This window comes from Eptatretus burgeri, chromosome 1, assembly GCF_056783735.1.
Source record: "Eptatretus burgeri isolate ZD-2024b chromosome 1, Ebu_testis_v1, whole genome shotgun sequence".
In the NCBI taxonomy this organism is placed as follows: Eukaryota; Metazoa; Chordata; class Myxini; order Myxiniformes; family Myxinidae; genus Eptatretus; species Eptatretus burgeri.
The window spans coordinates 53,340,661-53,365,456 of record NC_140961.1 but is presented as its reverse complement, the minus strand read 5'-3'; the positions used below and the strand labels follow the sequence as shown (position 1 = coordinate 53,365,456).

The following is a 24,796-nucleotide window of genomic DNA, read 5'->3' as shown; positions in this document are numbered from 1 at the left end:
CTTAACTAATCCATGAGTTCAGGACGTTTGTTCAACTCAGCATTTACGACTTTTATCCTGCCATGTTGTTAATCTGTTGATGGAGGTAATATAGAAACAATGAATATGTGAAATCGTTCGTGTTTCTCATTCGGCACGGTGTCAAGGCCAACAATCTAAAGCGACCAGTCTCAAACGCTGCCATGGGCACCCAGACACGCCACCAATATGAATTGAGCTGTTGAATGTGGTGCAAAACATTCAAAGAAACTACCGTAACCGAGTATTGTGATCCGTCCTGTCCCCCATATCCGTTGTCGACGAGTATCTGCTATTATATTCAAAACAAACAAATACAACCCATCGCTTCGCTGACGGGAATATTAAGATGGAGGTTGGGGGGTGGGAGGGGAGAGGGAGTGAGGAGGGGGAGGGGAGAGGGAGTGAGGAGGGTTGGGGAGTGAGGAGGGGAGGGGTTGGGGAGTGAGGAGGGGAGGGGTTGGGGAGTGAAGAGGGGTGGGGGTAGAAGGAGGAGTGCGGTGCAAGGAGGGGTGGGGGTGCGAGGAGGGATGGGGATGCGAGGAGGGGTGGGGTGCAAGGAGGGTGGGTGTGAGTAAGGGAGAGAGGGATCAAGGAAAGAGGGGGGGAGAGTGAGGAAGGAGGGGACAGTGAGGCCTCAACACATGTTGCGATACACTCCTGGAGGGGGGAGGTAGCAAAGAGGGTGGGGGAGAGATAGGGTTAGTGGGGAGGGGAAGAGGGTGTTCTGGACATGTGTTTGATTTAGGAACTTGAGGGAAAGCGGTGAGGGTGGGGATGGTGCCCTTATCCCGGCATTAGTGCAGGATTGAACAAAATTGGGGGGACGTTAAAACAGCACGTTCAAACAGGTCATTCTAAACAATGCACGGACGCTGCCCAGAGATGTCTGTGTGGGGTTGAGGGGCTTTGGGAGGAGGTAAGCGTGAAGGGAGGGGAAAGGAAGGAAGGGCGTTAGCCTTCGATCGATGAAAACCGTGCCAGTGTTCGTGCCTTTATTTAATTTCCATACATACGATAAGCTCCTGAATCTCTTAACATGAGACAAGTTGCGGAATTGACCCAAAGAGAGTTTCCCACTGCTAAAAAAAGAAGAAAAAAAAGCTTTCATTTGTCCATTTCACACATTCTTTGACAGCCTTCCCTCTCCTCGACCGAGGATGATTTGTATGGTGGTCGAGGGTGTTTGGGAGGAGGATAGCGTGAGGGAAGGAGCGGAGAAGGTAATGTGAGGGGAGGGGAGGGGAGGGGAAGGGAATATGAGGGAGAGGGGAAGGGAATCTGAGGGGAGGGATGGGAAGGTAGAGTGAGGGGGAAGGCAGTGCAAGAGGAAGGGAGGGGAAGGCAGCGCGAGGGGAGGGGAAGGCAGCACGAGGGGAGGGGAAGGAAGCTTGAGTGGAAGGGGAGGCAGGGTGAGGGGAAGGGGAGGTAGCGTGAGGAGAAGAGGCAGCGTGAGGGGAGGGGAAGCGGGAGGGGAATGGGAGAGGTGGGAGGGGAAGTCGGGGAGGCGTGAGGGGAGGGGAAGGGCAGCCCAAGGGAGGTGAGGTGGCACAAGGGGAGGGGATGGTAGCACGAAGGGAGGGGAGGAACCGTGTGGGGAGGGGAGAGAAAGGGAGGGGAAGGCAGCATGAGGGGAGGAGGAGGAGGTGGCGCGAGAGCAAAGGCAGCATGAGAGGGGAGGTAGTGCAAGGGAGGAGGAGGAGGTGCAAGGGAGGGAAGGCACTGTGTGGGGAGGGAATGGTGGCATAAAGGGAGGGGAAGGCACCGTGTGGGGAGGGGAAGGCAGTGTGAGGTGTGGGGTAGGCAGCATGAGGCGAAGGGGAGGGGAAGGGGAGGAAGCGCGAGTGGAAGGGGAGGAGGCACGAGAGGAAGGGGAGGAGGCGCGAGTGGAAGGGGAGGAGGCGCGAGTGGAAGGGGAGGAGGAGCGAGTGGAAGGGGAGGAGCGAGTGGAAGGGGAGGAGGAGCGAGTGGAAGGGGAGGAGGAGCGAGTGGAAGGGGAGGAGGAGCGAGTGGAAGGGGAGGAGGAGCGAGAGTGGAAAGGGAGGATGCACGAGGGAAGTCAGTACGAGGGAGGGAGACAGCGCAAGGGGAGGGAATGGTGTCATGAAGGGAGGGGAAGGCGCCGGGGGGGGAGGGGAGGGCAGTGTGAGGGGAGGGGAGTGGAGAAGGAGTGAGGGGAGGGGGAGGGGAGGAGGCATGAGTGGAAGGGGAGGAGCCATGCATGGAAGGGAAGGAGGAGTGAGAGTGGAATGGGAGGAGGAATGAGGGAGGGTGGGAAGGCACTGAGTGGGGAGGGGAAGACAGTGTGAGGGGAGGGGTCGGCAACTGGAGAGGAGGGGGAGGCAGCACGAGAGGAAGGGGACGAGGAATGAGGGGAGGGGAAGGGCGGCGCGAGGGAGGGGAGGCACCGTGTGGGGAGGGGATAGAATGGAAGTGCGAACACAAAGGGAGGGGAGGCAGTGTTTGGGGCTCGGGAGGCGGAGCGAGAGGAAGGGCAGCGCACGGGGAGGGGTAGGCAGCACGGCAGGAGGGGGAAGGGGCATGATGGGAGGGGGGAAAGAGGGGAAGGTAAGGAGCATGAGGGGGCATGGGTGCGAGGGGGCAGTGCAAAGGGAGGGGAGGAGGGGCGACGGAGGAAACATGAGGGAGGGGAGGAAGTGCAAGGGGAGGGAAGGCACTGTGTGGGGAGGGAACGGTAGCATGAAGAGAGGGGAAGGCACCGTATGGGGAGGGGAAGGCAGCGCAAGGGGAGGGGAGGCAGCGTGAGAGGAAGGGGAGGAGGCGTGAGGGGAGGGGAAGGCGACAAGATGGAGGAGGACAGAACTCGAGAGGGCAAGGGTGGCATGAGGGAGGGGAAGGGCGGCGCGAGGAAGGGGAGGTAGTGCAAAGATAGGGAATGGTAGCGTGAAGGGAGGGGAAGGCACCATGTGGAGAGGAGGTGGTGTGACGGGGAGGGGGAACGAGGGGCAGTGCAAGAGGAAGGGGGAATGAGTGGGTGGTGCGAGGGGAAGGGGAGGAATCGTAAGGGGAAGGGGAGGCAGAGCGAGGGGAAGGGGAGGCAGCGCGAGGAAAAGGGGAGGAAGCGCGAGGGGAAGGGGAGGCAGCGCGAGGGGAAGGGGAGGCAGCGCGAGGGGAAGGGGAGGTAGCGTGAGGGGAAGGGGAGGTAGCGTGAGGGGAACGGGAGGAGGTGCGAGGGGAAGGGGAGGCAGTGCGAGGAGAAGGGGAGGCAGTGTGAGGGGAAGGGGAGGCAATGCAAGGGGAAGGGGAAGCAGCACGAGGGGAAGTAGAGGTAGCTTGAGGGGAAGGGAGGCAGCATGAGAGGAAGGGGAAGGAGAGGAGGTGTGAGGGGCAGGGAAGGCAGCATGAGGGGAGGGGAAGGCAGCATGAGGGGAGTGAAAGGTGGCATGAGGGGAGGGAAGGCAACATACAGGGAGGGAAGGCAGCATAAGGGGAGGGGAGGCAGCGTGAGAGGAATGGGAAGGAGAGGAGGCATGAGGGGAGAGCAAGGCAGCGTGAGGGGAGAGGAAGGCAGCATGAGGGGAGGGGAAGGCAGTGTAAGGAAAGGGAAAGACAGTGTAAGGGGAGGGGAGGGAAGGGAAGGCCGTGAAAGGGGAGGGTAGGCAGCGTACCAGGGCATTACCGGGGTGATAAAATGTGCCGAAACATAGTTTTCTTTTTAACTGCCTTGTTCTATATAAAACGAGGCGGGAGCAGTTAAAAATTAAAACCCATGCTATCTCCTTGGCAATGGCTCGCCTGCACGCATTCCCCACACATACGCGTTCCTCCAACCTCCTCACATGCAGGCTCGCGCAAACCCCATCACGTCAGTGTGTGTTGTCTACGTTTTCCTCTTCGTTTGCAGCCACTGCTGACTATTAATATATTTCAGCAACTATTTGTATATTTATGTAGATATTTTGTCATGAAAGCAGATCGCACATAACGGTAAAAAGAAAACTGCGTACGTAATTGCCGAAAAAGGACCCCTGTCGACTGTATCATCATGACTTGCAAAAGCAGATTAGAGAGCACGGCGTTGCGTCAAATGAAGTTCCACTTTCTGCACATTCCTTAATCTTTTCTTCACTAATCATGCACACACACTCGAAAACAATTAAGCTTCATCGATGATTTGCTTGAATAAATACACTTGGTTATAAAAATTGCGAATTTGTTAAAATATCCAGATTTCACTCCAGATTTTGACATTTATTAAGTCCATCAGATCCGATTTTGAAATCGGATATAATAATTTGATGATGTACTTTAATTAGTCTGTGAGAGTAGATCATGTTTCCACATCGAGGCATGCTTGAATAGGCCGAATAAAATGGCGAATCGAGACCCCTGCAAGCTGACAGGGGGCTGACCAAGGATGACACCTTGATGAAGGATATAATTAAATAAGGCCATTAATCATCTTCCAAAGGGGTGTTTTAATTAACCCAAACATCAAATTTTCACTCAAGCACTTTCATCGAGTTCCCTTCAGATGCATGCAAAGTTTCAGGCAGATAGGTTTCATGGTTTTGGAGTTATGGAGGAGACACACTGACACACTGACACACACACTGAGATAAGAAGCAGGCAAGCCTCATAATATGCGAGCTGTACAGTGATCCAAACGTTATGAGGGCATGAACCCAAGTTTTGGAACTCTGATGGGAGCATGAGCGGGTTGAGCAATATTGTGCAGATGGGAAGAAGAGAGATTTTCAGAAATATGTGGAGTCGAGGAAAAAAAAGATGGCTCCAGAGTAACAAAAATAGATTATTACCGTCGCCAGAAGATAGGGTATTGCACTTGGGTCCGTTTGTTTGTCTGCACAGAACGTATGTGTATCCAGACCTATTAAGACCATAAAGACCATGAAGATCCCTAAAACTCTTTAGAGCCTTATGAACCCTGACACCCTGAAGACCCTTTAGTTAGCTTCGACTCTTTATAATCATAAGTCCCTTTCAAACGTGAAGATCCTCTAAGACCCCTAAGATCCTTTATAACCCTAACACCCTTTACGACCCTGAAGACCCTTTAACCACTATTACTCTTAAAGACCCTTTGGAACCCTAAGACCCTCTAGAACCATAAGACCCTGTAGACCCACATAGACCCTGTTACACCCTTGAGAACCCTTAGACATCTTTTGACCTTCAGACTTTTAAATACCCTGTAAACCCCTTTGACCTTTAGACCATTTTATATGTTTTAGGACCCTTTAGACCTTAAATTACACCCTTCGGACCCCTTCGACCTTTTATGACGCTTGAGACCATTTCGACCCTTCAGACCCATTTTGATATTTTCAGACTTTTGTACCTTCAGACCATTTGACCTTTTGATACAACTTTTCAGGCCTTTGACCTTATTTACACATATTACAACTGACCGTTTCGATCTTTCACTTGCAATCAACGACATTTTATTTCGTACATTCTTCCACTGATTTACCACACAAACTAAGTGCTGCCGAGGGTCTGCAATCTGTGATTACTCCTTTCTTGTTCAAATTGTGAAACCGTGGGAAATGATCATCAGACCTCAGAATGGAGGGATAAGGACAAGGAGGAGGGGGGGGAGGGACGTGGGAAGTGGGAAGAAGTGGGAGGCAGGACCGAGGGCGGCATTGTTTCCGGCGTCCCTCCTCGCTGGGACTCAGGAATGAGGTCGAGCCACCGAGCTGGTGTCCAGGCCAGCGAGGTGCGCGCTCCTGCTCGCCGAGCCAGGGTGACCCGCACGGGCTCGCACTCTGGGCCCGTCTAGCACCACCTCTCCAACGAGCAGGGTGTGCGAGTCGCGGCGACGCCCCACCGGGTGATGAGATACGCCGTGTCTTCCTCGACTCCGCCATGATTGACAGCAGCCGGCGTGTCGGCCGGGACGGGTCACCACGGGCCGCGCCGGGCTGGGATAAAAACAGCGCGGGCAACTGCGAGGACGACCCTGACACCATGTGCCGCAGCCTCAAGGAAGGTGTGTGTGCCTGGAAGGGTGCACCGGTGTAGGCCGCAAGGCGCGCCTTTTGCACGTCTTTGTTTTTTTATTTTATGTAAAGCATTGAACCTGCTTCTTGGTAACTAGTTCGGCGTTTTATTTAAACTACGGGCATGTACGAACTTCGCACGGCTTTGAGTGGGGGAACGGAGGTGTGTTCCGTGCGCAGGGAAGGGAGAGGGCGGCTGCGAGGAGGGGACGAGCTTATAATGGCGCTAGGAGGGAGCTCCTCGTACCGGCGGTGGCGGGGATGCTCCATTCGCTTGCGGAACGCGGGACACCTTGCTCGCTGTGACGGTGCAGAGCATATTCGGTGCATCGACGAGTGTGTAATTGTAGGAAAAAACAAACAAAAAATACAACAACAGTGTTGAAGAATGAGTGCAAGTCATGGTCACGTGGGAGGGGTAAAAGTGTTCCGACGTCTTCAGCTGAACGTCCGTTGGACTCGATGTGTTTACTTTAGAGGAAATGGCTTTCAACTTTGAATGGCGAACTCCTCCAAACCGGCATTGTCAACTGTGGAGTACATTTTGAAAGTCGTGGTTCATGGAGAAGCATGATCTCGTGTTTAACCGACCTCGCCTTTATCCCTCGGATCGAACTCTCCTTTATCCTTCAGATGCAACTCTTATTTATCCTTCGGATAAAACTCTTTATCCTTCAGATCGAACTCTCCTTTATCCTTCAGATCGAACTCTCCTTTATCCTTCAGATCAAACTCTCCTTTATCCTTCAGATCAAACTCTCCTTTATCCTTCAGATCAAACTCTTATTTATCCTTCGGATCGAACTCTTATTTATCCTTCGGATCGAACTCTTATTTATCCTTCAGATCGAACTCTTATTTATCCTTCAGATCGAACTCTTATTTATCCTTCAGATCGAACTCTTATTTATCCTTCAGATCGAACTCTTATTTATCCTTCGGATCGAACTCTCCTTTATCCTTCAGATCCAACTCTCCTTTATCCTTCAGATCGAACTCTCCTTTATCCTTCGGATCGAACTCTCCTTTATCCTTCGGATCGAACTCTTATTTATCCTTCGGATCAAACTCTTATTTATCCTTCGGATCGAGCTCTTATTTATCCTTCAGATCGAACTCTTATTTATCCTTCAGATCGAACTCTTATTTATCCTTCAGATCGAACTCTTATTTATCCTTTGGATCGAACTCTCCTTTATCCTTCAGATCGAACTCGCCTTTATCCTTCGGATCGAACTCTCCTTTATCCTTCAGATGCAACTCTTATTTATCCTTCGGATAAAACTCTATCCTTCAGATCGAACTCTCCTTTATCCTTCAGATCAAACTCTCCTTTATCCTTCAGATCAAACTCTCCTTTATCCTTCGGATCGAACTCTTATTTATCCTTCGGATCGAACTCTTATTTATCCTTCGGATTGAACTCTTATTTATCCTTCGGATCGAACTCTTATTTATCCTTCAGATCGAACTCTTATTTATCCTTCAGATCGAACTCTTATTTATCCTTTGGATCGAACTCGCCTTTATCCTTCGGAACGAACTCGCCTTCTTCCCTCGGAACGAACTCGCCTTCATCCCTCGGAACGAACTCGCCTTCATCCCTCGGAACGAACTCTCCTTCATCCCTCGGAACGAACTCGCCTTCATCCCTCGGAACGAACTCGCCTTCATCCCTCGGAACGAACTCGCCTTCATCCCTCGGAACGAACTCGCCTTCATCCATCGGAACGAACTCGCCTTCATCCCGCGGATCGAACTCGCCTTCATCCCGCGGATCGAACTCGCCTTCATCCCTCGGAACGAACTCGCCTTCATCCCTCGGAACGAACTCGCCTTCATCCCTCGGAACGAACTCGCCTTCATCCCTCGGAACGAACTCGCCTTCATCCCTCGGAACGAACTCGCCTTCATCCCTCGGAACGAACTCGCCTTCATCCCTCGGAACGAACTCGCCTTCATCCCTCGGAACGAACTCGCCTTCATCCCTCGGAACGAACTCGCCTTCATCCCTCGGAACGAACTCGCCTTCATCCCTCGGAACGAACTCGCCTTCATCCCTCGGAACGAACTCGCCTTCATCCCTCGGAACGAACTCGCCTTCATCCCTCGGAACGAACTGGCCTTCATCCCTCGGAACGAACTGGCCTTCATCCCTCGGAACGAACTCGCCTTCATCCCTCGGATCGAACTCGCCTTCATCCTTCGGAACGAACTGGCCTTCATCCTTCGGAACGAACTCGCCTTCATCCTTCGGAACGAACTGGCCTTCATCCTTCGGAACGAACTGGCCTTCATCCTTCGGAACGAACTCGCCTTCATCCTTCGGAACGAACTCGCCTTCGTCCTTCGGAACGAACTCGCCTTCGTCCCGCGGATCGAACTCGCCTTCGTCCCGCGGAACGAACTCGCCTTCGTCCCGCGGATCGAACTCTCCTTCGTCCCGCGGATCGAACTCTCCTTCGTCCCGCGGATCGAACTCTCCTTCGTCCCGCGGATCGAACTCTCCTTCGTCCCGCGGATCGAACTCTCCTTCGTCCCGCGGATCGAACTCTCCTTCGTCCCGCGGATCGAACTCTCCTTCGTCCCGCGGATCGAACTCTCCTTCGTCCCGCGGATCGAACTCTCCTTCGTCCCGCGGATCGAACTCTCCTTCGTCCCGCGGATCGAACTCTCCTTCGTCCCGCGGATCGAACTCTCCTTCGTCCCGCGGATCGAACTCTCCTTCGTCCCGCGGATCGAACTCTCCTTCGTCCCGCGGATCGAACTCTCCTTCGTCCCGCGGATCGAACTCTCCTTCGTCCCGCGGATCGAACTCTCCTTCGTCCCGCGGATCGAACTCTCCTTCGTCCCGCGGATCGAACTCTCCTTCGTCCCGCGGATCGAACTCTCCTTCGTCCCGCGGATCGAACTCTCCTTCGTCCCGCGGATCGAACTCTCCTTCGTCCCGCGGATCGAACTCTCCTTCGTCCCGCGGATCGAACTCTCCTTCGTCCCGCGGATCGAACTCTCCTTCGTCCCGCGGATCGAACTCTCCTTCGTCCCGCGGATCGAACTCTCCTTCGTCCCGCGGATCGAACTCTCCTTCGTCCCGCGGATCGAACTCTCCTTCGTCCCGCGGATCGAACTCTCCTTCGTCCCGCGGATCGAACTCTCCTTCGTCCCGCGGATCGAACTCTCCTTCGTCCCGCGGATCGAACTCTCCTTCGTCCCGCGGATCGAACTCTCCTTCGTCCCGCGGATCGAACTCTCCTTCGTCCCGCGGATCGAACTCTCCTTCGTCCCGCGGATCGAACTCTCCTTCGTCCCTCGGATCGAACTCGCCTTCATCCCGCGGATCGAACTCTCCTTCATCCCTCGGATCGAACTCGCCTTCATCCCGCGGATCGAACTCGCCTTCATTCCGCGGATCGTACTCGCCTTCATCCCGCGGAGCGAACTCGCCTTCATCCCTCGGATCGAACTCGCCTTTATCCCTCGGATCGAACTCGCCTCTATCACACGGATCGAATTCCACTTTATCCCTCGGATCGACCTCGCCTCTATCCCACGGATCGAACTCGCCTCTATCACACGGATCGAATTCTATTTTATCCCTCGGATCGAACTCTCCTCTGTCGCGCGGCCCGGGCTCGCCTATGTCGCGCGGCCCGGGCTCGCCTCTGTCGCGCGGCCTGGGCTCGCCTCTGTCGCGCGGCGCGGGCTCGCCTCTGTCCCTCGGATCGAACTCGACTATCCCTCGGATCGAACTCGCCGTCATCCCTCGGATCGAACTCGCCTTCATCCTTCGGATCTAACTCACCTCTGTCTGCCCGCCTCTGTCGCGCGGCTCGGGCCCGCCTCTGTCGCGCGGCTCGGGCCCGCCTCTGTCGCGCGGCTCGGGCCCTCCTCTGTCGCGCGGCTCGGGCCCGCCTCTTTCGCGCGGCTCGGGCCCGCCTCTGTCGCGCGGCTCGGGCCCGCCTCTGTCGCGCGGCTCGGGCCCGCCTCTGTCGCGCGGCTCGGGCCCGCCTCTGTCGCGCGGCTCGGGCCCGCCTCTGTCGCGCGGCTCGGGCCCGCCTCTGTCGCGCGGCTCGGGCCCGCCTCTGTCGCGCGGCTCGGGCCCGCCTCTGTCGCGCGGCTCGGGCCCGCCTCTGTCGCGCGGCTCGGGCCCGCCTCTGTCGCGCGGCTCGGGCCCGCCTCTGTCGCGCGGCTCGGGCCCGCCTCTGTCGCGCGGCTCGGGCCCGCCTCTGTCGCGCGGCTCGGGCCCGCCTCTGTCGCGCGGCTCGGGCCCGCCTCTCTTGCCCGGGTCGAGCTCGCCACTGTCGCCCGGGTCGAGCTCGCCTCTGTCGCCCGGGTCGAGCTCGCCTCTGTCGCCCGGGTCGAGCTCGCCTCTGTCGCCCGGGTCGAGCTCGCTTCTACCCTCTGGATCAGCTCGCCTTTACGTACTTAACAAGACTTCAGGCCTTTTTGAATACATTGTCGTATTAATGTTGCTTGAAGTGAATGCACCGAACCCTTTCATGGCCTGATCTGGCTGCAAGTTGTCAAAAGAAATACTTTTTTTTTTTTTTAAACTCTAGTTCAATTTCCCCCACCCCACCATTTCCCTCTTTATTTTGGTCCTAACCACATTCTGGTGCTTTTGTTGTTCGTCCCACTTTCCCCCTCCCACAATCGATGCGTTTCCTTCTTTTATATTCTCTTCTCTCAGCACTTTCATAATTTATTGTTTCACACCTCTTTCTGAAAGGAGAGGGAATGCAGTGTCTCGGGCGTTGTTTAGTTGCTCAGGATATCGTCTGGAAAGCAAGTTGTGTACCCATTTGAGAGTAATACTTCATTTGTATTCACTTTATCACTTTGACAGGAACGTTTTGGTGAGCAGTTGCCACCTACTACTAACTATATTGTGTTCGTTTTTCCTTTTGCACACTATTTTCTGCTTTGATGGAAAATCTTTTTCTGAATACAGCCACTGGGCTTGTTTCTTTGAAATGGGAAAACTATTGTGCATGTGAGTGCTGAGTCCTGGGTAAATGTAGTCGGCGTGATGTTTCTGAGTGTATTTGTCTGCCTGGTCCCATTACCGTGCGGCTCTCACCCCCATATGCGCAGTTCGTTTGTCCTGTACATTTGAATCGTGACTTGAAATTAACCTTTTTACCCCACGCACGCAAAGTGAAAAGCGAGATTAAGCAATTGGTGTGCTTTGTCAGTCTGTCTGCAAACGTCGGTTTATGATCGAGGAACAACTTCATTTCAATTGAATGTTGTATTTTGAACTCTAATCGGAAAACAAACCCGTAGTTTTGCAGTAATTTAGCTCTGAATTTGTCTCAATCGTACATGCACAGAGAGGTGAGATAATATTTTTACTCTGTCTGTCTGGCAGTCAAACAAAATTGAAAATCATTTGAAACGGGAAACGTACTGTTTTTAAGCATGTCATAAAGGACACGAATAACTCATGTAACATGTGTTAAATATGGTGGTGTAAATTGTAAAAGACCCTGCATCAATGGAGGTAAACTTTCGAAAGAGGTTTTTTTTTAATTATTTTTTAATTTTTTATTTTTCCTACAACGTTTAAAATCTTTATTCTATTTCCTTCACCACCAAAGGTGAAGCAGGTTATATTTTCACCCTTTTCTGTCTGTCTGTTTGGCTGTGTGCAGGATATCTCAAAAAGTTGTGGATAGATCCGGATGAAATTTTGTGGACAGTTTGGGTGTGTGATAAGGATGAACTGATTAGATTTTGGTGAAGATCCGGATCTAATAATTATTTCATTTTTAAAGTGATTCTTCACCGTTGAGAAATGGAGCCAAAAACGATATATAGAATAATATTTCAAAAATGTATTGGGCCCGATATGTTCTTTGTGGATCAGGAATTATGTGGTGGAGGTATGCTCTCTACCGAGTGCCCTTCTAGTTTAAATTGAATTACATTCTTGAACTCTGTGGAACACAAATCACATTATCAGCAGTTTCAAAACCCTATTGTTTAGCAGTACTCTGACAAAATATTTTGGCATTATACATCATCACAACCAATCAAATTTGCTGCTTGCAGACCCCGCCCATGTCCTTGTTTCTCAAGGCCGGAAGGTGTTGTGTGAACTCTCCAGTTTGTTACTCTGAAGATTTTCCTCCTTTAATTCCAATCTCTACTTCTGGAAAAGTTTGTGTACATGTCGTGTCGGATAAACACTGGAAGAAGTGTTTACACGGATTATGAGGACAACAATAAACAAAGGCGAAATCATAACAGGAGATGGAATTTGAATCGAGCAAATGGGGGGCTTCCAACTGGCCAACTCAAGTTTCTCTTTCCTTTTGGGGGTTTTGGGGCGGAAAGCACGCAGTCCTTCATTGTTCCTTTTAATACTCTAAAATGTCTTTATATTCCCACTTTAATTTTTAGCTAGTCTGGAATTGGAATTCCAGATATGGTATTGGCATCGTACACCGTCTGTCCGTCCGCCCGTCCGTCTCTGATTTTTGACTTCTCCGGCCAAACCTCTGGGCCAATCCAGCTGAAACTTGACAGCAACGTTCCACTCTTGACTGGTAACGGGGATTGCAAAACTCGTTCCAGTCAAATTCCTTTAAAAAAATCTTCTTCTCCAGACCCACCGGTCAGAATGCTACCAAATTTGGGTTACAACATTAGGCCAGGGCCCAGTAAGCTGCAGGTCCAGTAGTCCTATTTTTTTTTAATTCAATTTTCATCGTTTCTGCTTATCCACACTGCCTGTGAAGATTATTGCAGACTTTGCAAACTGCTGCAGATGAATTTTTGAGCCTGTTGATCTTTTTTATGGCATTCTTAAGTGCTTGTTTTTTGTTATTGTAATTTTTTATTGTTATAAATGCCATTCACTCATTTACTTGCTGTCGCTCTTTGGGCGTGAGCATAGGCTGTTCAATAACCCTATTGGTGGTAGTTTTGAGGTGGTTGTATCTGAAGGTAGTATTGAACTGAGACACGTATGACGGTGAATAAAATATAAAACTGATCAATTTATTTGTATTCCACAATGTCTGCTCGTCCTTGATTTAGCTTTCAGAGGCTATTTCAATCCGTCTCAGTGCTGTCAGCTGTTGCAGACAAATATTGGAAATTGCAGCCAGGCCACAGAGGAACCAGCTGCACAGAAGTTCTCCGTTGTATAGTGACTTTGATGGAAATGTTCCATTGTACTGGGCAAGAGTCGCTAAAACAGAATGGGACAGCCACCGGGTTATCAGGAGTGTTTCACACTTGGGCACCGCAGGTACGTCTTGCAGGATGGTGGTGTGTTCACGGCAGAAGCTATTTAATATAATACTGCTTTTCATTTTGTCGGTGCATGTTGTCTTGCTGACATTGCCGATATCAGCATCGAGATATGGCTTTGGGCATGTGTTGAACAAAGATTGGTGTTCTGGCTGGCCCACGGTGCCTACCCTCTTCCTGTTTGTCATGCCCTTGCACCTGCTTCACTCAACGGTTCTTCACTAAATGGGTTTCACTCACTGAAAGAACAGAGCCATTTGCTCTGACATTTAAAACCTAGTTACCACTTCCTGTATCACTACCTTGCTTCTTTGTACTTTCGGCAGCCATTTTGGATGGAGCGTGTCTCGCCGGTGAGGTTATGACTCGTGGAGATATGACTGTGCCTTGGGCATTTTCATGCATTTGCATGTTTTCCTGTTTGTTTAAATTCAACACATTTTTCTGCTACATCATGTTGTTTGCATACTTGAGTATTTTGTTAAAGACGAGATCATACTTTGCTGTTCCATCGTATCGGTAGTCACCTGTTTTCTTTTATTACAGTGCAGTTAGTTGCACTTCACCTTTGCCCGTCGACATGATAATAATGAGCGGCATGTTATGTGAGAGATGTTTGGGCATATGTTGAATTTTAGAAGCAAATAACATACAAGTTGTTCTCTGTGGCCATTGTGTTTGTACACGCATGTACCTGTCAGTTTCAAAGCTCATAACTTGTACCTTTGTGTGTTCTTGGAACATCACTCACTTATGAGAGCACTTTTCAAAATAGTTGTTTACTCTTCCTGGCACCTGAGTTTTATCTCTGGCATTATTATCTGAATCCAGATTTGGATATGAGGATTATTTAATTATAAAAGTGATTCTTCACCATTGAGAGATTGGGCCAAAAACGATGTAGTATTTTATAGCATGATATTTCAAAAATATATTGGGCCAGATATCTTCTCATGGATCAGGCATTGCGTGGCGGAGGTATGTACTCTACCGAGTGCCCTTCTAGTTTTATGAAATGTGACGTAGATGGACGACATTTAACTTTTACCAAGTATTTAAATTGCTTTGAAAATAATAATGAGCAAAAGACATCAGAGTTGCTCTTCCAACATTTATTTTATTTGTGTGTATTTTAAAGTAATTTGAGTCTAAAACTTACCTCGCAAAAAAGACAGGATGAACATTTAAATAGGGTTGGCTTATTGGTATTCCCATCTGAACAGATGGCTCGTGATGTCGGGAACCCAAGTTGATATCCCATATACCATGTGTTTGTTTGTCGCTGCCTCCCCTCTCCCCTCGTCTTCTCTCCCAGTGGAGGCTGGCGTTCCCCAAAGCCATGTTTTGGGCCCAGTCTTGTTCCTCACCGATATAAATGCTTTGGAAAACCCTCTCTTCCTTTTTGCAGATGATTCCACATTGTGTTGTACTGTTTCACATTCCTCTGCTTGGCAGAGAACAGCAGTGTTTCTCTCTGCTGATCTGGATTCGATGCTGGTCTGATAAATGGAACATGTCCTTCAATCCTGTAAAATCTCACATTCTCTCACCCCCATTGCTCAGAAAGGTTCATCAAACGAACGCATCTATATATGTATTTCCTTTGTCATCCACTGAAAGTAGTTTAGTATCTTGAACCTCGAGATCTTGCCAACAAACATGACATTTCCTGGGCCGATCACATAGCAAAGCTCACCTCAAAAGCCAGCTGCAGATTGGGCATCCTCCATCGATCCGAGTCTTTCCTTGGAAAATTAGAGCAACTCTCAGTCTACAAAGCCTTTGTCCGTAGTTCAATGGAATATTGCTCTCTGCTATGAGCTGGCACCGCAGCATTCTGTGGAATGTCATGCTCTGAAAACGATTTGAATCCCCTTTGACGAAGCTGAAGTACAAGGTTTGTTGCTTTCAAATTGCAGGTTGGACGGTGATCTCTTTTTTATTTTATTTTATTTTATTTTTTTAATCCCATCTCCTCCAAGATTGCTCCCTCTGTTCACTCAGTCCTCCAACCCTCTCTATTTACTCCAAAATACACCTCTTCCAGCAACCCCTTCCTGGTTAAACTTACAACATCCATGCTGACTGCACACCTCAACTCTTTTATTCCTTGCTCCTTCCATATATGGAACCACCGTCCAGAGGTTGTTTTGTCTCACTCTTCCCTCTTGGGCTTCAAGCAAGCAGTGCACTGCCATCATTCTGTTGTCATCCCCAATTCTGTTGTCTCATTATATTTATTACCCCCATTAATCTTTCATAACCCAAACCATCTTCAGTGCTTCCTCCCTTTCCTCTTGTCTTATTCGTTCATTCTCTTTACATTTATCCCACTGTCAGTTCCACCTTGCTCTTCCACGAGCCTCGCTCCTGTCACGAAAAATAAATAAATCGCGCACTCACTCTTTCTCTGAAAGAAACATGTGGCGAACCCTCCTGTTTACTTTTTCATGAACAAACACCTTGCTGAAGTTCACTCTCAAACAATTTTGCCTCACCATGAGCATGATTGATCTCTTTTGGGCAAATCACGGAATCCAAGTTGGCCTCCAAAGCCTGCCACCGATTAGGCATCCTCCATCGTGCCAAGTCTTTCCTTGGCAAAACTGAACTTGTGACAACATTCTAGATTTCATCAGCAGCTCAATGGACTACTGCTCTGCTCCATGGCCTGGTGCCCCAGCATCACTGTGTGACACGTCTCTTCTGAATTCTGTGGAACCTAAAGCTCTCTTATTTGGATCTCCTGTGACGGATGAGACCGAGGATCAAAGTTTGTTGCTCTCACATCACAGGCACATTGATGTTGTCTTTTAATTTGCATTTACTCTATCTATTTATGTATGTACTTTATTGTGAGCCTTTGATGATGTTGGGAAATTTAAACCTTTTGTTTTGCTCGCAAATCTAAATATGATCATCTTTTGGATGCTATTTTAAGAAAATGAGCTTGTCGTGTCCCGTTAAAAGTCCACTGACTGGGGTGAACAATGTTAATGTTGGGGGGGGGAGGGAAGACCCCTCCTTTATAAATGGGTGTGAGTCATTGCAAGTGATTGAAGATAACACAAACTGGTAAGACTTGCAACAGATGTCTGCTTGAAATACGTGAAGGAAGAACTGGACCACAGGTGCTTAGCTTGTTCCTTAAAACTAAGGATACATGATGGCTATTCACCATTATATTTTTGCCCCACGCACGTAAAGCGAGATTAAGCAATTGGTTCACTTCTGTCTGTCTCTTGTCTGTTTGTGTTTCTGCAAATGTCACTCTATGATCAAGGAATCATTTTATTTCGCTTGAATGGAATGTTATGAACACGGATCGGAGCATGAATCGGAAAACGAACCTGCAGTTTAGCAGTACTTTGGCTCTGAATTTGTCCCGATCGCATATATGAGCAGAGAGGAGGAGGAGATTGGGACCATACTCTGTGCAGAGCATTGGTGCTGTCTAAGCAGTTTCCTTGGCTATTAAGCACAATCCTGGACGGGTCGCCACTCCGACACGCAGAGAGGAGTGAGATACTTTATATATTTTTATGTTTTTTTTTTAACTCTGTCTGCCTGGCAGTCGAACAAAATTGAAAATCATTCCAAACAGGAAACTTACTGTTTTTAAGGACGTGATAACCTTTTGAACCCTGAGCAACTTCGACTTTCGGCTCCCCCACCCCAGGCTCCTTGGACTTTCGGCTCCCCCACCCTGGGCTCCCTGGAGAAAAATCCGGCCGCTCAGGTATATGGAAGTTTGAATAGCGGCTGATAAAATGGCCGCTAGGGTTGAAAAGGTTACAGGACACTTACAGCAGGCTTGAATAACTAGTGTAACGTGTTTAATAAGATGGTGTATAAGACACTGCATCTACAGTGGTAAATTTCCAGGTTTTTTTTTTTCCCAACAGCCTTTAAAGTGTTTATTTTAACTGAATTATATATTTGAACACTGTAGAACACAAATCGCCTTTTTGCCACTTCCAAAACCCTTCCGTTCGGCAGTACTTGGGCATGTTAAATAAAGTGGTGTATGAGACTGCATCAACGGTGCTAAAAGTCTGGTGTTGGCTTGGTGGTTCGGGTGGCTCACTTGGGATCTTAGGGTCCTGAGTTCAAGCCCCGTTTTCCACTGAATTAACACCAGGTGGGATTGACAGCCTGTCATCCTTCCGAGGTCGGCAAAATGAGAACCAATGTACTGGTATCAGGGCACAGCATCAGCGGCATAGTCGCGCTCCAACAAAATGATAGCTACCTGCCAGCTAAGCTATCATACGCAAGAAGAAAAAGAAGAACGGTGCTAAACTTCTGGAATTTTTTATACCACCTGTAAAAATCATGATTTTATTTCAGTTGAATTGTATACCCCTTGATATTCTTTGATTATTATTCACACACATTCTCTTTCCTCCTCCTTTCACAGTGCTACAGCTAAAGCTACAACAGAGGCGTACTAGAGAGCAACTGGTGGACCAAGGCATCATGCCCCGTAAGTTTTTTCTCAGAGTGCTCTAAATGTTGATACTTCAGGCATGTTTATGTTAATGTCTCTGGTTGCTTAGAGGTGTTTATGCTGATATTACTGGCCAGTTACTATCTTGGCAAGTGTTTCATGGAGAATGGATAAACTGAGTGCCAAGTATTCCTTCCATTTATTTACTTCACAGAAGATGTACTTGCTAAAAAGTGTTTATTTAAATAAAATCTTTGAAAATATCTTAAATATCTTTTCCTGCATAGGAATCTTCGTTTATTTGTTTTTGGTTTATTTCAACCAATTATGTTTGTTATAATCATTGCCAGAAGTATTGTATTCTGCTCGACATCGAGCTCTGTTACAATCCCCTTGAGTGTGTGTGCGTGACTAGGTGTCACCTTCGTTATTCCCAGGTGAAACGTTCCAACTTTTGGTGATGCAAATGCTTTAATATTTGCAGCCTAATATATTTTGGAGATTGTGTGCTATACTTGTGGGTGGTTATTATTATAACCTTTTGCCCTGGAGATGGAAATCCTGGGATAGTGATTGTGTTTGCTAATATTGGTCTGGTAGTATACAGTTGTGAGCACCCAGTGCCACTACCATATTTGTTTTGGCTTTGTTTGCAACGCCTTCCATAAATGACCAAGGGAATGGAAAGTCCAAGTTTCTTGCAGTCATCTGTTTAGTCATGCTTTAGATTTGATAGGTTAGAAAAATATAATGTGTATTTTCAATGAGGTTCTGAAGCTGGGCAGGCCAATTATAATGCAACGCGTTCACAAAGCATCAAACTGACAATTTTTAATCGGATCCTCTTTTAACAGGAACTATCACATTACCGAAAGGGTGATTGCGTCCATCCCTTCCCTATCGACAGTGACGCGCACACACACTAGCGCATTTACACACTTGAGTAAACTCACACATGCAATACTGACAATTTGACCAAAAAGCCTGTTTCCCCCTCCCACCTATGCCCCATCTTTGCTCTCCCCCCTCCCCACAACCCCAAGTTCTCACTTTTCCCTCCCAACCTATGGCAAGATCCCTTCCCCACACTCAGGCCTACAAACCCCCCACACCCCCTCCTCCCACTGAACGTCCTCAAAACTGCACCCCCCCCGCTTCCAAAGCTGTCCTGTTTGTACTCTCACTCGCCTCTGGCTCATAAAAGCAAATGGGCATTCCCACGTCAAATATGCAATGCTTTTTGCTCCTCAATCATACTATCACCAACTTCACAGAAACCCGTCTCAATTTTAAGAGAAAATAATCAGAAATAATAGCAAACCTGCATTATAACCTCTAGTTATAGCGCTGCTTGAGAGAAAAAGTAATTCTAAATGGTTCCTAAATTAGTGGCAGTAGTTCAGAAATTGTGGGGGAAGTCAGGCAAACTGTCCAACCAATGGGTGGAACTCGCACGCATGCACACACGCACGGCTCTTTTTATGGGATAGATATTGATTAGATTTATCAGGTGGATATGTGACCCATTGACTAGATTGTTTTCCAGATTACTTCCAGATACTTGATGAGTCCACTGTTATTTTTTTAGTGTCCAGCGGGACTATGCAGAGGTCATGCATTTGCTTTTGGGGCTGTGTAGTTTGGTTTCTATTTTAATTCCAATGACAAACTGCCGGACTGGTGCTTCAGCAAGTGTCTCTCTCAGATTGATGTAACAACAAGCCTGTGGTCGGTATTAAGGAACTGAGCACTCCGATAGACCCTGCAGTTCTGGATCATCCTCCAGCGACCTTCAATGAACAAATGGTCAATCTCCTTTGCCATACCACTGGTGTTGGAACGCCAAGTCCAGCGATGAGCCTGTGGGCACTGAAACCATGAAACAGCCACCCTAAGTCCATGACTTCTTGCAAAGTTAAGGAACTTGGTGCTATTCTGGTTCACAGTTCCAGACCCCTTGGGACAAACACATGTCTCACAACCATCCCTATCTGTTCCAGTTGATGCATTGAAATCTCCCAAGACTAGAAGAATATCTCACCTGGGGCACTGATCAACAACAGACTTGAGCATGGCATTGAATGCGTTCTTCATGATGAGATCACTCGCGTCAGTCAGAGCATACACAGAGACAAGGGAGACAAGGGAAACAACACCCAAGGAGTGACTAATCCTTAGTCTCATACGCTCGTTGACCGGTGTTACCTCAATTACCATTGTATTCAGCTTATTGGATGCAGCTACAGCAACTCCTTGGGCATGGTAATCAACAGAGCGACCAGACCAATAGTAGGTGCTATCACCCACCATGATCTTGCCACTATCCGGTCTCCGAACCTCAGAGAGTGCTGCAATACCGATGTTCAAATGCTTGAGCTCAGATAACAGAGACAGATGATCATCCTCTCTTAGTGATGGGACATTCCAGATGCCCATCCAAAGGGACTGCCTCAGGTTAACCCAAGGAGACCGTCGTCTTGTGGGCAACATCTCAGCAACACCCCCAACACACACTGAAATGAATGCGAGGGAAAAACCTTCGGAGTGTAGGCTTTATTTCACTTGATTGAAGCCGCTTCTACAGACACATCAGGGAATACATGTGCAGCAAGGTATACACGTGCAGTCGATCACCGCAAAATAAATCAGCAATTAGCACGGAGTCCGGTATACTCTCAATTCTTACCATTCAACGAGCACCAAGTGAACCACCGCCGTAAATGACAATGCCCCAGGGACAATCCCACCGACCGCGCGGAATCTCGGTTTTATCTGTCCCGTGTGCGAGCCGCGCGACATGTGATCACGCGTCACATCCTTCAATTCATCACACACACGACCGAATTCTGACCCCGGAAGGTTACCCCGTGGTTTTCTTCCTATCATCAAAGAGTGGGGGGTCCCGAAGGCTTTGCCCCAATCCCATCATCTGGTGAGCTGCCCTGCGGAGGGCAGTTGCATCGGAGGTACTCCCACGGAGTGGGTTTTCAATTTTCATTGCGTTTTTCTTGTGTTTTGCGGATTGAAGGGTTTTATGGTGACCGGGGAGCAAATCCTGGCACCAACCTAAAAAAAGTAGCCCAACTGTAGGAGGACATCCGCAGACACAGTTGAGCATGTCGAATGGGTCTAATTCGTCATTGAATCCTGGTCCAATATAGAGTCACGAACGCAGACTTGTTTCGGCAGATTGTTTCAGAACATTCTTTCATGTGATGGTAGAGCGTCTTGTGGAGGTGCTGGAAAAAGACTCATTTCCTTTTGAATGAAGTTGAATTTTAGATGATATGTTCCCTCACTGGTAGCTTGTTCATGTGCATTTGAATTGTCTTATTCTTCATTCATTCTGACTTGGGCTGGAATGTGATGATTAAAATTGATTGAACAGGGTAGTTGCATTGTGAAGTATGGCATCCTTTCCAGTGGACCCTTTTCCAATTACAGTAACGTTTTCCCCAATTTTGGGACATCAAACATCCAGTCGTATCTTTGAAGTGAGTACAACACTTCCTTTTCTCAACTAAACATTGTATATTGGATATTTATACAAGGGTAAGAAAGGAATATGGTTATTGTCAAGGAAATAATTTGCTGTGATGTGATGGCTAAATATACTCTTCCTGGGTGAGTCATTTTTTTTTTTTTTAAATAGAGTTGAGGCTCGTGGAAGAGCTAGAACACTGAAGGAATCAGAATGCAACCAGAACAAGAGGAGCAGTACAGAGAGGGGGAAAACACGAACACCAGAGAGCGAGAGAGAGAGAGGACAAAACAGAGGGGGGACTTTTACAAGCGATGGATGTGGGGAGGAAAGAGGGGCAGGAAAGAACATATGGGGTGGACAAGATGGATAAGCTTACAGAATGAAACTTTCATGAAGGAATAACTAGAAATTGTGATGGAGGTGGGCTTGGAGTGGGGGTAAGGGGCGAAGGGTTAATGGGGTAGAAAATATGGTTTAAGATTGGGGATGATCTGAGATGGTGGTGAACATTTGTCTTGAAGAGCTGGATGGAAGAATGAGATTGAAGAGAATGTGGAAGTTGATTCTACAAGAGGAACGAATGAATGGATGGAGGTGAGCAGTTATTCTGGATTTTAGAGTTCCAGCAGAAAGGGATTTATGGTGGATCTGCAGAAATCCGGGGGGAGGAGAGGTGGGACAAAGCAAGGTGTCAGCGATGGGAAAGTGATTGGCCCTTCATTGCAGTTGATTCCAATAATCTTGAAGGCCTTGGTGTCCATGGCATCAAGCTGAGCAATGTGTGAGGCAGGGGAGCCAGTCCAGAGGGGAGAGCAGTACTCCATCAAGCTGTGGATGAAGAGCTTACAGGTGGATAGAAGTTCAGGTGTGCCAAGGAAGGACTTGGTATGACAGAGAATGCCCAGTCGGTGACTGGCTTTGGAGGCCAATTTTGAAATGTGATTTGCCCAAGAAAGATCATGGCTGATGGTGAAACCCAGGAGTTAGAGTGACTGAACTTGCTCAAGAGGGTTGTAAAGAAAGTCGACGCGGAGGGGGGGTCAGGGGGATTTACAAGACTGTCCTTTTGGAGAGAGATAATGAAAATGTCAGGATTCAGACATATTCCAAGTGCTTGACCATCTTGTGATATATATTGTTGCGGATTCGCGCCCGCCGGCGTGCTGACGGCCACGTAACTCGAATCGCGGCACGTCGCCCACCGGACGGACAATCCAGTCGTGACCCTCTCGGACTAACGCCGGGAACCAGTCACGGGTGGACCTTTCGGTCTCACCGCGATCGAGCCAATCAGCCCCCGCGTGGGATAGGGTTGCTCGCCAAATTCGACCTACCTAAGTACCCACGCGGAGGGTAGACCGGGCGATCGCACCTCGCCGCAGGTCGACTTCGGACACGGGCCACTTAAGCGACCCGTTCCGTACTATCGGGATAACCGAGCGGTGTTATCGTCGACCTCGACGGTTCGATTAATTATCGGGCGTATTCAGCCCACTACCAACCCTTTACGTGAAGCAAGATGAGGATTCAATGAAGGAAATGACGAAGCGAAGCGGGAAACAGTTCAACACAAAGCACATTTATTCGCGATGAACGGAAAGCGCACATATACAATTCCACCAAAAGCACACAGAAAAGAAAAAAACACAATGCAATTTACACAAAAAGCAAATGCGACAATGCAGATCTAATACCGATTACACGAGCACACGGCAACACTTATACAATTTTACTTCACAGACGGCGCCGACAACACATACCCAAAACCAAGGAAAAGAATAGAGAACCCTCAAGGATGAGGCGGGCCTGAGGCCGAGACCGGGTCGGGCCTACCCGTCTGGTGATGAGACGCGGAGCGGCGATGGTGCCTCAACTCCGCGGGCCTCGCGGGCAGTGTCTGGTAGGGGGTGGGAAAGGGGGCCCCTTGGTCGCACTATCTCAGCGCGGGGGGAAACAGGAGGGGGTTGCTGATGCTCGGGGTATAGAGGATTCCTACTCTGCCTCGAGTCCCGCGACGAGCGTCTCCACCTCGGCCAGGTCGCGCTGTCGGCCTCCCTGGGGTGCAGCTCCCTGCACGACGCGAGCACCCCCTCGTCTGCCCTCGCCGCCTCTCCACAGCTCCGTCCCCTCCGCTCCGACTCCAACGCACACGACGACCAGCTCCTTCTTGCCAACTCCACCGCCCGCGAAGTCTTAACTCTCTGTTCTCTTGTTTCTGACGAACACGGTCGCTTATATAAGCCCCGTGGCTTCGCCTTTGACCCCCTCCCTTCGACCTTTCACCTCGCTCCCCATTGGCCCGAGAAAAAGTGGGCGTGAATGCTTTTTGATCCATAAATTTGCATATATCGATCGCCCTCCAACGCCCTGGGGGCGGGGCCAAATCGCCCCTCGCTCACCGATTGGACGGCAAAAAGTGGGCGTGTGTCGTTTTTGATCCGTTTTTGAAGCACAAAATCCGTGATTTTGTACACGCCGCTCGGCGCGCGCCCTGCACGAGTCCAACACCGGTACCCACAAGCGGCGCAAGAACGGTGGCGATGCGACGGTTGCGAGGTGTGACGTGAAGCTCGTGGCGGTTGTGGTGAAGCGGCGTTGTGGTTGGTGGTTGATGTTGTGGTTGTGGTGGTAATCATGGCGGTTGGTCCAAAATAAAGATAGCAAAAGAAAAACGGCTATCCTGAAGAGTCGCAGCACGCATAAATGACATGTATTCCCACTAAACAACGGGTTTGGGCCTAATTACACATGTACTTACCGAGATACCTCACCTAAGGGACCTGAATGGTGGTTTGCGAATTTGGTAACCACAACAATATATATATATATATATATATATATATATATATATATATATATATATATATATATATATATATATATATATATATATATATACACAGTAGACGAGGCGTAAGTCGGCAGCGTGTAACTCGTCACTTCGCCTAAGTCGGCAGCGTCAAAAAGTCCCGAATTTATCTCATGTTAAATCCCTTTGAATAAAGGGTCATCCCTCTGTAAGTCGTCATCTCTAAGTCGTCACTTCGTCTAAGTCTAAGTCGTCAGATGTTGTCCGTTCCCGCGTAATGGAAACTCAAGTAAATTACCACTCCTAACTCGTCACACGGAACTGCTGCCTCGTGAGAAGCCCGATTTCATGGAATTGTGATGCTCGCTCATTGGTTTACACCGTCAGTGATAGGCTATTTATAACTGCGTACACACGTTGATCGCACTGCAGGCAGGACAATGGCGATTAAGCGTAAGCTTACAACTAAAACCTCCCAATAAAAATACGACATTATCCAGTTTTGCGAGGCAAACCCACTGATGAAGAAAACAGCCACAGCTGAGAAGTTGGACATCAAACGGCAGACATTGAACGATATCTTGAAGAATAAGGGCAAGGTATTTGGACAAGTGGAGAAGATCGCTAGGCCGGTGGTAAGTGTGAAACGCGTGAAATGTGTGTCCTTTGAAGATGTCGATGACTCGCTCATCATCTGGTTTCGGCAAATGTCGGCTCAGCCAAATATTCGGTTTGACGGTGAAATGTTGCTGCTGAAGGCACCTAAATTTGCTGCGGACCTCGGGCAT

At 49.0% G+C, this 24,796-nt stretch overlaps 1 protein-coding gene across 7 annotated transcripts in view; it reads left to right on the top strand.

Annotated features, from left to right (window-relative positions):
• The window catches only part of LOC147034498 (myocardin-related transcription factor B-like), a 195,479-nt gene that overhangs the window by 96,598 nt on the left and 74,085 nt on the right, over positions 1–24,796 (top strand). For 4 of the 7 annotated variants that reach the window (XR_015058994.1, XM_085884262.1, XM_085884235.1 and 1 more), the window contains one exon: positions 17,686–17,751. Coding sequence is in view for 6 of the 7 variants with exons in the window: in XM_085884262.1 (XP_085740388.1) it covers positions 17,686–17,751 (66 nt within the window). In the remaining variant the exon portion in view is untranslated. Of the gene's footprint in view, positions 1–5,639; positions 5,996–16,770; positions 16,786–16,944; positions 17,005–17,685; positions 17,752–24,796 lie in introns of those variants that run through there. The other 3 variants (XM_085884243.1, XM_085884271.1, XM_085884252.1) reach the window with 3 other exon arrangements.